This window comes from Chelmon rostratus, chromosome 17 (assembly GCF_017976325.1).
Source record: "Chelmon rostratus isolate fCheRos1 chromosome 17, fCheRos1.pri, whole genome shotgun sequence".
Classification (NCBI taxonomy): Eukaryota; Metazoa; Chordata; class Actinopteri; order Chaetodontiformes; family Chaetodontidae; genus Chelmon; species Chelmon rostratus.
In genome coordinates, this window is record NC_055674.1 from 14,563,332 (window position 1) to 14,577,122 (window position 13,791).

The 13,791-nt window shown below is 38.6% G+C and overlaps 1 protein-coding gene across 1 annotated transcript; it reads left to right on the forward strand.

The window, feature by feature from the left end:
- Positions 1-8,580: 8,580 nt before the first annotated feature.
- On the forward strand, positions 8,581-12,457 carry natd1. The gene is made up of 3 exons (XM_041957438.1): positions 8,581-8,750; positions 10,005-10,123; positions 10,418-12,457. The coding sequence occupies exons 1-3, from the start codon at positions 8,642-8,644 to the stop codon at positions 10,532-10,534; spliced, it is 345 nt and encodes a 114-aa protein (XP_041813372.1). The 5' UTR covers positions 8,581-8,641; the 3' UTR covers positions 10,535-12,457.
- Positions 12,458-13,791: the final 1,334 nt, after the last annotated feature.

Sequence of the window (13,791 nt, forward strand, 5' to 3'; positions counted from 1 at the left end):
GTCATAGCACAGAGTGTGTAGACTCCATCTCTAGTCTGTGGGATGCGAAATAGTATTTATTACCCACCTAAAAGTGAAAGGTAGTGGATGTGTTGGCTTTAAAAACTGATTTCCAGTTGTATTTACGGTCATTAGGAAGTTGGATAATTTTGATCTACCCTCAACACTGGGCGATGTCAAAAATGTTATCCTCTCCTGCTTTGTTTTTTGTTTGTTTGTTTTATGGTTAGTACTCAACTTGTCTTGTGACTCCATTTCTCAAATGTAGCATAATATGTGAGGAGGTATCACATGTGCAGAGTGGTGATTAGGTAATGGATCATTATATATATATATATATATATATTAAGAAAACAATGAAATACAACACAGTAAAGCAAGAAAACAGGAATATTGGCAGGCGTGGTATCAGGAAATTGCAATGTTAAATACTTTGTTGAAATTAGTAAATATCACATACAGTAAAACTACAGTAGTTAGGAATTGAAACTGAAGTGATTGCCATGTAGAGAATCTCTAGTAATACCACAGAGCAATAAGAGCGCACACCTACATGAATGAGGTATGTTACAGTAAGTAAGCATTGTTGCTTCAGATCAAGTGAAATCCAGCTAAGACTGCATTTATGCACATAAATAAATAATTCACAAAATAAAGGGGGAAACAGGAAGTGGGGTTTGCAGAAAATACTTTTGTGCAAAATGCATCATTACAACATTAAAGAGGACACGGCTTCCCCAACACAGATGAACTCTCACAAAAAAACACAGAGAGCCTAAACCAAGTCATGGAACTTCATCTTTGTTTATGTGGATCCCTGCTTCAGATATTTAGGATAATCACACGTTTAACAGCATAAACATCTGAGTGACACAAACCAAAAAAATCCACCTTTTTCCAGAATGTTATGGTACCAGCGAAAAACCACGGTGCCGATATATTTCGCCTCCACAATGTTCACCCACACCAAACAGTCTGCGTAGAATGACACATTCCTGGAAGCCTAAATTAGCACAGTCACCAACGAGCTGCGGGTCCATTGTTTTCCAGCACCAACTAGCAGCTTCAACCAAAAGACAGGCTTAAAGATCCGTGATTCTGATTGGTTAGACACGGCTACATACTATTCTGCCTAACTGCATGTGTAGCAACTGAATAATATTATTTTGATGCTCTAAATATTTAATCATTCATATTTGAGAGATCACAAGAGGAAAAATCTACATAGCTGACCATACCTAATTAAATATGTGCAAGTATTTAATTTTTTATTATTCCCTTGTCACACTTGCCACATATCATAGAACACATGATAATATGATAATATACAGTATGTTATCAGACTCACTGAATGATGAGAGGCATTGTTCATCTATTTGACTGTAAATTTGAGCAACTATTGAACTCACATGAATCTGAAAACCACAGTCCTTCTGAGCTGGGTAGTCTGTGATGTCAAAACATGTGGACAAGTTTATCTCACCGTCCACATCAGCTGCCTGAAATGAACAATCAGGGAACAAATATCTGTAACATAAACCTGCGTTCAGACAGTCACTCACATTAATGTTGAGCAGAGCGTCATATGTCTGAGTGTCTGGTATTTGAAGACTTCATGATTTTTCTTTTTAAATATTTAAGTTCGCTGGGATCAGTGTCCATACTGACAGACATATGAGCTTCTTCTCCAACTGTAAAGTTACATTTATTTCAGATTATAACAGAATAAAGCGCACCTCCTCAGCTACTGAATCTTTGTAGAACCTCAGGACTTGGCCAGTCAGGACAAACCAGTGTTTCTGCCACTACAGGAGGAACATTCACAGAACACGATTGTCAGACCTGTAATCATGCCACTGCTCCTAAAATTTCACTGTGAACTGACCAATTCACCTGTCCAGATGCATCCTCCCGCATCATCCATCCTTTTTTAAAGTTGAGGAGGTCAGGCTGAAGAGGAAGCAAAGCATCTTATACCCAAGAAATACTATATATCATAATCGTGGCTTGTGTTGATTGTTATCTAAATGTTAGATTTTTGTTTTTTATACATGCTAACAACTAAAATAGCCAGGAGTCTCAAACATGCCGAGACATTTACTAGTAAAGCAGCCAGTGTCTGTGATAGAACGTAAATAAATCTTGGGAGAATGTGTCATGATCAGACTCACAATAGCAGAGGCTTCAGCATCTCTGCGCTCGAGGGGTTTGAGCCGGCGGTAACGAGGAAGGGACGAGCGTTTCAACTCCTGGCACAGGAAAGAGGGTTTAACTGATGCTGAGATTTTTTTTTTCCTCTTGGTTTACAAATCATCTTCTCTACTTAAAGTGACTCATCATTCAGTTTGTCTGGCATTTTGCACCCCAAAATTAAAGAATTAATAAGGAGCATAAGGAGCTTGTATTTAAATTCTAAAGCGTTGGATTCCTCATTCACTTCAGAATGAGTTTAAGATATGGAGTCACTGAACAACTAATAGGTCATTTTTCAGTGGAGGACTTAGTACCCTAAAAGCACATGAAAATAAAAATAAAACAATTAATTAAATGTTAAGGCAGCCATATAAAAATTTGAACACTTAAAATTTAACAAAGGACATAGGGTCATCAGCATATACTGAAGCTGTCTCCAAGTAATTTGAAATTAGGGAAGGACATTAATTTGGAAACATAAAAACTACTATTTGAATGGCAAGATGAAGACAGAAAAGCTAAGTATTCTGAGCACCACTAAAGTCTGGTATTCTTTGATTATGATTTTGCTACTGCGACACAACTTGTACTTAAAGTGACAGTCTGCACATGACGTCTAAAATTTCATGCATTCAAAACTTTATTTGTGCTTTTTTTAATTAGGTCATTCTCTAGAGATTGTGGTTCCTGCTCTACAATATTCCAGTGACTCTCACTTAATTAAAGTTTGGAAAATTACCAAGGTGTAAGAAACATTGCAAACGTACAAACCAGCAAAGCTTCATCCTACTGGCACAAATGCAAACACAAACACACACTTAGAGAAAGAAAAGAGGCATAAATCCAGGTATTGGCTCCAGTTTGTGAAGATTTCATCACTCAGTGAGGCAATGTGCCATTTTTTCTGGCCTTTGAATAGCTTAAATCAAATGATAGCTCTGTGAGTAGGCATCAAACTTAGGACTATGAAAACAATATGTATGTGTTTGGTAAGTAGAACAGAATCTAAATTGTAATTTTCCCTCAGGATTTACATTCTCTTTAGGTCCTCATTTGACACCTTGAACTTCAGGTCCCCCACCAGCGCTTTAATATTTTATATTAAGTTTAAATATATGCCTGTCAGAGGAGCACATGGAGACATCTATATCACTGTACCATGTGTTCACTCATGTGAAGAACAATTTTAACGTCAATGATATATCTTTCATAAGACAATTAATCATGCATAGGAGGATGATTTAAAGAAATGGTGAATAGCACTGGAGCCAAGATGTGCCATACATTCAGTAACCAGCATGAAACCAGGCTGGACAGTCAGTTACAATCAACTACGCAAGAAGATATAGAACAATCAATATATGTCTGTAATATGCTGATTCGGTAGAGACTGACAAAAGCAGACCCCCGTCTTGACATTTCTGGGCAGCAGGGCCTTAAATCCAGCATGTGCATTTACTAAGAAAACTATTAGAATGTGTATTCATAAAAACAGGCTAAATGCAAAACTGAATGTACCTGTTTCTTTTCCTTGTTGCAGTGATGATGACATTCAGCGGTGGAAACCAAAGAGGAGGAAGACTGAGGTGGCTCAGAGGAGCTGCTTGTTTTCATCTTCTCAGCATTATCACCCCGACACCAGTCTTTGTTACCCCTTCAATGATGAAAACATAAATGGAACAGTTTGTTGACGGTTATAACTGACTGCAGATCACTGACATGTGTCACTCATTTGAAATATACTGTAGCACAAAGAGAGCATTTCACAGAGCAACCATAAAAAGAAAAAAATCCTCTGAAATACATTTAAAAAAACAACAACAAACCTGATCTGCTCGGAGGAGGAGGACAGCCGGTCAGAACTCAGGGATTTCTTTTCTGTGGTTTGTCCTTTTTTTACTTGCGAACTTGGAACTGCATCTGAATCTGTTTCAGAGGCAGCAGTAAAGAAACAACAGCTGTATATAAAACAAGTTGAGAAGCTTTTGTTGTGTTTATCATTGTTTTCTTCTTTGTCATGGCACAGCTGAAGAAAACACTAATAAATAGCAAAACAGATATCAGCCACCATATTTACAATTAGAAATGTGTAGGGTTTTTGACTATGATATAACTTAATTTGGATAAATATTCTGTAAACATACTTGAGAATGACACATGAATGAAACATGAATGAAATTACCGTCTCCAGGGGATCTTTGGTCGAGTCTGCTGAGAGAGCGGCTGCTTCTCATGAACGGAGCAGCAGTGAGAGAGGAGGTGTGGAGGGAAGAAAAGCTCCGGCTGCTGCAGAGGCGGAGAGCCGGTCTGGCAGGTTGAGACGCTTGTCTGGTGCCCTGATGGCTCAGGCTGCCTCTTTTCAAAGTGCCGGCAGCCACTTTGTCACTACCTCTGCTGCTGAGGCTGTTGCTTCTTCCATAGCTAACCCTGCTTTTAGATATACTGCTGCCAGCCTGCTTACCTCCACTTGATACAGGTGCCTTTGATGCTGCTTGTTCCTTTGAGAGAGAGAGAAGAAGACAGCAAGACTAATCAGTGATTGTACAAGAACAAAAGTTCATAAAAAGAAAAACCTCTGTATGTTTTTCACTTTTGAGGATGATGATGTTTGAATGTCAAACATCGCACCTCCTGCTCACCCCCATCCCAACTAGGACTCTTTGACACATACAATCCTATCACCACTGGAGAGGACCTTTTAATCCTCACAAGAGCTCTTAATTTGCTTAAGTACCATCTGACCGACGCTGCGATCGTGGACAACCACACACACACATTAAACTTAATCACACTTGAGCACTGGAAAGCCATCGGACCCAGACGGTCTATTCCAGTCTCTGCAGATGCAACCTCACCAACTGCAGAGGCAATCAATCTGTGACCGGACCGCAAGACAGAGAAATCAATTAGAGGAGGCTGGAGGAGCCCTGACTTAGCGACTTGTGTAGGTTGTTACCACGCTGACTTGATCTTCTGCCATTAATGGCTATATAAATCAAACCAAATGCATGAGCATCTCGCAAAAACATGCACCCACTCTGAGGAAACCGTGTCCATGTTAAATGAACAATAGAGAACATTAATATACTGCAGTGTTTTGAAACACTTCTATAAATAAAGTTGGCATTAGCTGCAAGAGGAAGGAGGAGTTGTCATACCGTAAGATGCTGTTCTTCATCATCAAAAAGATACTTGCCAAAACTATTTATGATGGAATCAATGATTTTTCTGTCATTGCCTAGAGAAAACTGACAAAAAAACTGAACAGATGTGTCAAGTTCAACAACTTTTTGTCTGCAGAATGAACAATTTCTCTTTTTCTGGGTTTAGTTGTTGTGGTTATGTGTTAACTTAGTTGATGAGTATGATTTCAGGTTCAGACACTCGAAAATATTTTGGGGATCTTATTTGACCTCATGATCCAGTAAATGATGAGCCAATTCCACAGCTCGAAACCATTGGAGCAATACTTCTGTGCTGCATCTCATAAAGTGGGACAGATTTGACCAGTTAATCAAGGTCTTTATTGTCCCCTTTTGAATGCCTCACTTGTATTTTTTTAAAGGCTGTGTTTTAATCATACGCTTGTATCCACCCCACATGTTTTCCAGTGCAGCAATCCTGGTATACAGGATATATTTTTTCTAGAAGAATGAATGAAAAATGAAAATGTAACATCATATTTCAAAAGTCACATGTTGTGTAATCCTTATGAATTTGTCACACACATTTCTCCTTTCTATTATAATTCCCAATGTAATTAAACAGTCATCTGTGTTTCTGAGTGGCTCCTTATTCAGACAAAATTGAATGCACTTATCTCATTTATTCAATGTCACCATCACTAAATTACCAAAGCAGTGAATGTGGAACTTACCGCTCCCCCTGTCTTCGGTGTAGGTTTGTTGGTCTTGGAGTTTATCAGGGTCTCATGCCACTTGCTATAGATGAGATTAAGACAGGTAAACACAAATCATCCTGCATTCTTGCACTATTATTTTGCAAAAAAAATATTATATATGCATATAGAATGCATAATAATTTTACTGAACGCTGTCAAAAAATTCAAACGTGTTGTGTTTACTGGTAAAGCAGCTCAAGTACAGCTTGTGGACGTAGCCCAAGTTAATGGAAGTAATATGTGGTCTGCAAACATCTGCGTCGGTGATGATTGGGGAAGGGATGATCTGTGCAGTCACTTTTCCGATGTAACAGACATGGTAGTTACTATACTGACACAATTATATAAGTTCCAGGTTGCAGAAATTGTTATTTCATGATGCTGGGTATTAGAAAGGACAAAGGATTCATCTTAATAATATGAACCTCTAAAATGCATTGCAAGAATAAATACTGGTTGTCAAACAACTGCAGCAACATAGTCTTTTTCTCTTTTTAGCTGCTGATCACATTGGGACGCTGTGATAAATTCAGAGGAGATGGAGGAGCATTTTACATGTGGTGAATTAGAGCCCAGAGTCTGCAGGATGGTGCCAGGAAACATTAAAATGATCTGTGTGAGTGTAATGTAGAGAGCAATGCTTGAAACACGTTTTAATCTATACCACATCCCTCTCGCTCACATTAAGAAAGAGAAAATTTGCTGCCAGTAAACTGATGACATGTAGAAACAGAAGGTATGAGGTAAAGAGAACATTTTGTCCATAAAGAATTGAACATGCTCACTGTTCTTTCTCATTACGATGCTTCTCATGTACTTTATTGCTATTAACTTGGTGTGGTCCCATAAACGTAGTCATCTGTTTGAGATTTAATTCAAACCCACTTCAGAAGAAATTATGCCTTGATAATAATTTTCTACATTATATAGGAAACAGCTAGAGAGCTGACTTACCTTTGCTTCTTGGACATCATCTTCAGCAGCACAATGAAACACTACTAAAAGACTACTAAAATAAGCAACAACTTCTCACAGATATTATCTGCAAAAGAGGTGTGCTCTCCCTCTCACTCTGGCAAAAACCAGAGGGAAGAAATCACAAACAAGTCTATAAAACAGTGTCCCAAAAATACAGACACACATGGAGAGACACACATAATCCCATACAGAGTTGACATACTGCATTAGAGTTTTGCAGGATTAGGCCAACAGCTTAACTGGATTACTACTCTGTAATTTGGTGATCTTGACATACCTGCTAACAATGTCTAGAAATACTCCAAATGTCTATCATGTTTATATCAAGACAACGTATACAAAAGTAAAATCCGCAGTATGAGAAAAACATGAACTCTTAAATTCATCTGAGAAGGATTTGCATTTGTGTACATTTCATCTGCACACAGCAACACAGCTGTCACTGTGGACCTGTGAGTTGTGACCTGACCTGAACCACCACTTGTCAGACTAAAAGCACTGTTTATATGGCCAGAAATCAATCATCACGCAATTAGCGCTGAAGTGCTTGAACTAATTAATCATGTAAGTGCATGTGGTCAAAGCAAAAAGTGTAAATGATTCTATTTGGTGTTAAGGCTCACAGATGGGAACAAAAAAGGCTATTTAAAAAATCACAGCAATTTTTCTGATTTTGAGGCAAGTGACAAATTGTTTGACCTTTTTTATTTCTAGAGTTTAACAATATATTATTAACATAATCTCTTGTCAATTCTATGTAGCTGTAATTGAAAGTATCAGGTAATATTAATGTATGAATTTTAGATTTTGTCAAACATGCAAATCGGACTCACAGTTTTCCACACTATATATCTGTTTTGTTTTTTTTTATTATTCCATATGAGCTTTACTGGCAAGACAGTGAAATGTGACAAGTGTTGCATGTCTGGTCTCCCTATATTCAATGTGACATACTATTTTGATTGAGTGAAATAGGTAAAGTTGGCGCATTGTAGCTTTCAGTTCTATTCAATCTCTGAACAAATTCCCTTTAATACTACAATCAAATAATGGCTGTACTTCAGGAGCTCTGATATATTCGTAAAATGTGTTAATTAATGTTCAAAATAGGTGTTGCTTTCATCTTTGGACCACTTAATTAAAGTGAACTAAACTCGTCGGCAGAACGTGATGACAAAACTGCACTTTCACATCCAGGCTGTTTTCCCACGTGACCTGAATGCAGCATGAGAAACATTCGTAATCGGTCTCAAAGTTTCATGGGTTCACTTCTTTCTGGCGTCAAACACTCTGTGTCTCTCCTCTCAGCACCATTATTGGCTTATTATCATTAACGTCATTATTATTATGTGTAATAGTAACTTATATTGCAATAATATTTTATAATCTATCGGCACTGCTTCCTCCTCTGTCAACATCGGCGTTGATTGGCTGGGTGTCACGTGACCTCACAGCTGATTTCGTTGGATGAAGTATTTTGCTTTAACCGTTCATCATTTCATGTAGCCATTTCTGGTTAGCAACACTGTGGGGTAGCATAGCCATCATCGTCAGCTGTAGCAAGCTACTATGGCACAGGCAGCACAGGCAACACAGGCAAACGCCTTCGACGCGAACAACTCTCAGATCCAGGTGGAACACGATAAAAAGCGTCGGCAGTTTGTTATAAGACTGAATGGTAAGTTCAACATGTAAACATTAGCATGCTAGCTAGCTAATGTTAGCTCAGATGTTGGTGTAGCTTTCCTTGCTGCCAGAATCGTCGTCGTGCCCTTATTGATAACTCCAGCTGCCATTTCAGACACAGAGGCGTTTTTATTTTCATGTAGTTAAAATGTCATCACTTTGTTTGACAGTATTTCGTGTCAGGAGCTGTTTGAACAGAGGGCAGTGCCTCGACTTGTAACTTCAGCAGCTTTGTTTTGTCTTTTCTTTTTTTTTGGCACGACGATAACATTTTCGTCGTTCCTTTCCTGAAAACAATTATGCAACCTTCAATAGCGTCCACGCTCAAAGACATTCCTGATCATCAATTATTCTTCTAAGTGAAGTTGCCTTATCACAAGATAGTTCCCCTCCCCAACCTTTACAAGGCATGCTTAAAACACCAATCATCCACCGGTCTAATTCCTTGATTGAAAATGCTTTGTGTTTTATGAGTCAGAGCCTTATATAGGTTGGGGCACTTCTTTCTGTTTAAATCTAATTGCCCTTAGTTTTTGGTATTTGAACCTTTGTAATTTACGATAAACTAAAATGCAGGTATTTTAAGTGTTTTGAATGTTTTATATTATTTATGATCATCTGTGAATTTACATGGTCATGTGCATTACAGCTGTGTGAGATGTGTTTACAGCATGAAGTTGGAAGCCATTCTTCACTAATGAAGATCTTCACCAATATCTGTCTCTCTTTCAAAACTACATTATCCTTTCCCACAAGCACTTATTTGTACCTGGTTAGGGCCTGTTCTTTCTTTAAGATATAGTTTAATGACTGTGGCACCACATCACATGGTACTCTCTTGTTTTGAGATCATATTAATCATGCCTTTTCATATTTAGCAGCCATGTTGGAGTACTTTATGTAGAATAAATGCTGCTATTGCAACTTGATCAATAACCTAAACTTAGCCAGTGGGCTTACACTCAGCTCTGGATAGTTACTCTATCATAAGATTGTGTTGTATGTGTGAGGTAGATGGCTTGCTACAAGTTTTAGTGTGTTGTGGTGGTTGTCAACTGTCACAGTGTTCAATTTTTGTGACACTGCAGTATCAGGTTTGCCCTTAAACATTGACAGTTGCATGCAAGTATGATCAGTATCTCCAAGCAAGGTGGTGTCAAATTGCTGTTTGGAAAACTGTAGGAAACTGGGTTGGGTGGAGACAAACTTGAAACAGCTGAGAGCCTTGGCTTCTGTCTGCCCTCAGGATCTCATGATCGTGCAGTTCTTCTGTATGAATACGTTGGGAAGAAGACGGTGGACTTGCAACACACTGAAGTTCCAGATGCTTACAGAGGGAGAGGAATAGCCAAGCACTTGGCCAAGGTAAAACTTTGGATTGGTCAGGCCTAATTTGTAATGTTTTCACCATAGACATTTTGAGTGTGTTCATATGCAGAGTTTGATAGTGTGACTCTTCAATGGAAAATCAGAGTTCTGTATTTTTAACCTTTTTTTGATCGATTTGATTTTACCACCTATATGGGGGAAATGTACTCAAGCATAACTCATATTGTTTAATTATGAAAGCACAATATAATAAGGGTCCATTTAAAATGCTGTCTGATAAAATGCCTGTCAGAACAATGTAGATGTGATTTTATGCTTCTGTGATGGCAGGCAGCCATGGATTTTGTGGTTGAAGAGGATCTGAAAGCCCACTTGACCTGCTGGTACATTCAGAAATACGTCAAAGAGAATCCTCAGCCTCAGTACTTTGAACATATTTATCAATGACCCTACATGGCGCGCCGACAGAGAAGAGGAGAAAGAGACTCCCAGGGGATAAATACAGTGTGGCAGCATGCTTTGGAGTTACAGGCTGATAATACAACAAAGGACCTTCCAGGCGTTGTTAAACATGACATTGAGTGACTCCATGGACAAATGATCTCGCTATAAAGACGTCCGTGAGCTGAACGTTGGGTTGATGGCTCAGTCATGTGCATAACACGGGGATACACACTCACCAAAAACAGGAAGTCAATCAGCTGGTCGGCTTGTAAAACCATGAGCAAATGAACTAACCAAAGCAGAAGCGTGTTATGTCAGGCAGACACCTTCAGGATGTGCACCTATCACTGACTGGAAGCCAGGGTTAGGCATGTAATGAGAACAGACGTGAGTCTGATCTTATGTTGCTTTTTTTTTTTGTCCTCCTTTGGACTCACTGGTTGTGAGTGGTGCTACCAGATGACACACCCAGGCGTCTTTCTCCAAGATAGTTTTGTTGGAAGCAATGACGGCTTCACTGATGCGCAAACGGTGATGGCTTTTATGTTTTGACTCCACCCTCTTAACATTCAATAGCTTTGTTTTTTTTGTTTTGTTTTTTTTTTCAATTTGCTGTTCACTCCTCTCTTAAGAAATTGTGTTTCTAGGGCTGAGATGATAATTTGGTCGGTTGAAAAGGTGATATGCATCTTTGAAACATCAAGCTACTCAAAAGACAAAAGAAAAGGGTTTTTTTTAGGTATAGGCATGAATGTTGTGGGAAAAGGGTCATTTTTAAAAATCTAATCTGTATTTTGAAGACATTTATATTCCTGAACTCTCAGTTTGGTCTAGTGTTGCTGTATCTGCTTCCATTCTTTCCAATAACAGAAACATGCTGTTCATAATTGGAGTTATAAATCAATGAAAGATGCAGGGACTTATAAACCAAAGAACACAAACTGAGGCTGTCTAACTCTGGAGGTGCAATCCTGAACAAGCCTCAAGACAAAACTTGTCACTTCTTCTGCTGTTAAATGTTACAGACACGCATGTTATAATGGGGTCTGAAGCTTGTCACTGTGTGGTTCCACACCTCTGTGTGGATATGGGTAAATCTCTCTGCTCAAACCAGCATTTCAAAAGCAGCACTGCAACATTCAGGGCATTTACATTCTATAGTGTCCACTGTCCTTTGTTCTGTCATTCAGGGAAATGACACTGGATGGCCGGAGCGCAAAGCTCATTTGATCTGTTTTGTGTTTTTTCTGTTACCCACAAGGCTTCTTTCGCCACCTCATGTCAAAATGATAAAGGTCATCATGAAAGAAAACTTTCACTTACAAAAAAAGGGGTTACTGTGGTTTTCCTTTTTTTTTTTTTTTGGCTCTTCAGGAGGGTTTGCTTTCGACAATCTTAAGTGTTGAGAAGAAAATGAGCTCAGGTTACTCAACACACTCTGGCAGGACATACATCAACATGCAAGGCAGACTCTCTGTCTGCTTTAATCACGTACAAGTAATTGCAGGAAACCACTTTCCCTTTGTAAAACTTTCCTTTCGGTGATACACACCTATTGATAGGCTGAGGTATTAAAGGTGTCTTTTTTTGTTTGTATTTGTATGTTTTTTTGGAAATGAGCTTTTGAGCATGTGGCTCTATCAAATGCGTCAAAGCGAACCAGTCCTCACTATGTTACTTGTGCTTGAGACTTTTTTTTCCCCATTCTTGTTGTCTATGAATAAATAAACCAAGTACTCATCAAATTATCAATGTCAAAGTATGAATTTCTAACAGAGCAGTGGAAGATGCACATGCAGCCAACTTTGAAGATGTCCACCTCAAAACACTTGTACTTGGTCAGATTAGCACTTTACATGTCAGCAAGGCGGTATAATTACTATTTACAACTATAATTACTACATGTGTAGTAAGTCAGAGAGCTACTTCAAAACATTCAACTCCAAACTATGTATGTGTAATCTGGAGACTTTAGGTACATCATCTCTTTAATAAACATGTTAACATTCTGCAAAAAACTTCAACAATTAAAAGAGAAACTGGCACTTGCTGATTTCTTCAAACTCACTTTTGGCACCATCTAGTGACAATATTGTGAATCAAATTGGTGGACATTGTACAACCCTGATTCCAAAAAAATTGGGACGCTTTATACAATCGTGTGTTCACAAAGTGGTGAACCTCGCTCCATCCTCACTTGTGAACGACTGAGGCTTTCGAGGATGCTCTTTTCATACCCAATCATGATACTATCACCTGTTACCAATCAACCTGTTTACCTGTGGAATGATCCAAACAGGTGTTTTTGGAGCGTTCCACAACTTTCCATACTTCAAACAAGTTGCTACTGTCCCAACTTGTTTGAAGTATGTTGCTGCATTTCAGATAAGCAGATATTTACAAAAATCCACCAATTTATTGAGGTACAACATTAAATATATCGTCTTTTTACTGTTTTATTATTTCAATATGTTTTGAAAAAAGAATCCGTAAATGATCACTCATCATTCTGTTTTATTGATGTTTTATCCAGTGTCCCAACTTTTTTGAAATTGAGGTTGTAATTCAATGCAATGTGCCACCAGAAAACATGAGTAGTTTGATTTGTGTGCCATTCACAATGCAGTGGCAGACATTTCTCAAATGGGGTGAGATCATGGGGAAAATATGCTTCTCCCATTTGAAAGACACCCAGAGTCTTCAAGACTCATCAACCACAGAACATTTCCTGGTTACTCGAGAAGACCCAGAAGACGCTACCTTACTGCAATGCAGTGCTGCAGAGACACATTGTACCTCAGTCACCACATTTAACCAGCCTCCCATTAACTCAAACTCCAGTGGATGTTAAAAGTCCTGTTGTATTACCAAATGTCAGTCAATGAAAGCAATTTAGGTGTGCATCCAGGGCCCTTGCAACCACAGCTGATGCTGAGGTGACGTCTTTCTGGAGCTTTTAGCGACCTGTCTATGTTACTCATTTTACAGGCTAATTTCAGTAACTTTAGTTTACTGAACATTCTTAAATTTGGCTAACTTTGAGCAAACACAAACCTAATTAATATAGGACTAGGGCTGGGCTTTGACATCAGTGCCTATGTAACTTTGAGGCACACAAACATTTCTTGACCCCTTTTCCTTTGATTTGATAAAACATATCAAACTGCTCAATGCACCAGTGTTACATGAAATGTACTCCCAAGAGGGAAACATTTTCTCATTTCAATCAGGAACTGTCTGATCCAGGAATAAGTAATCAA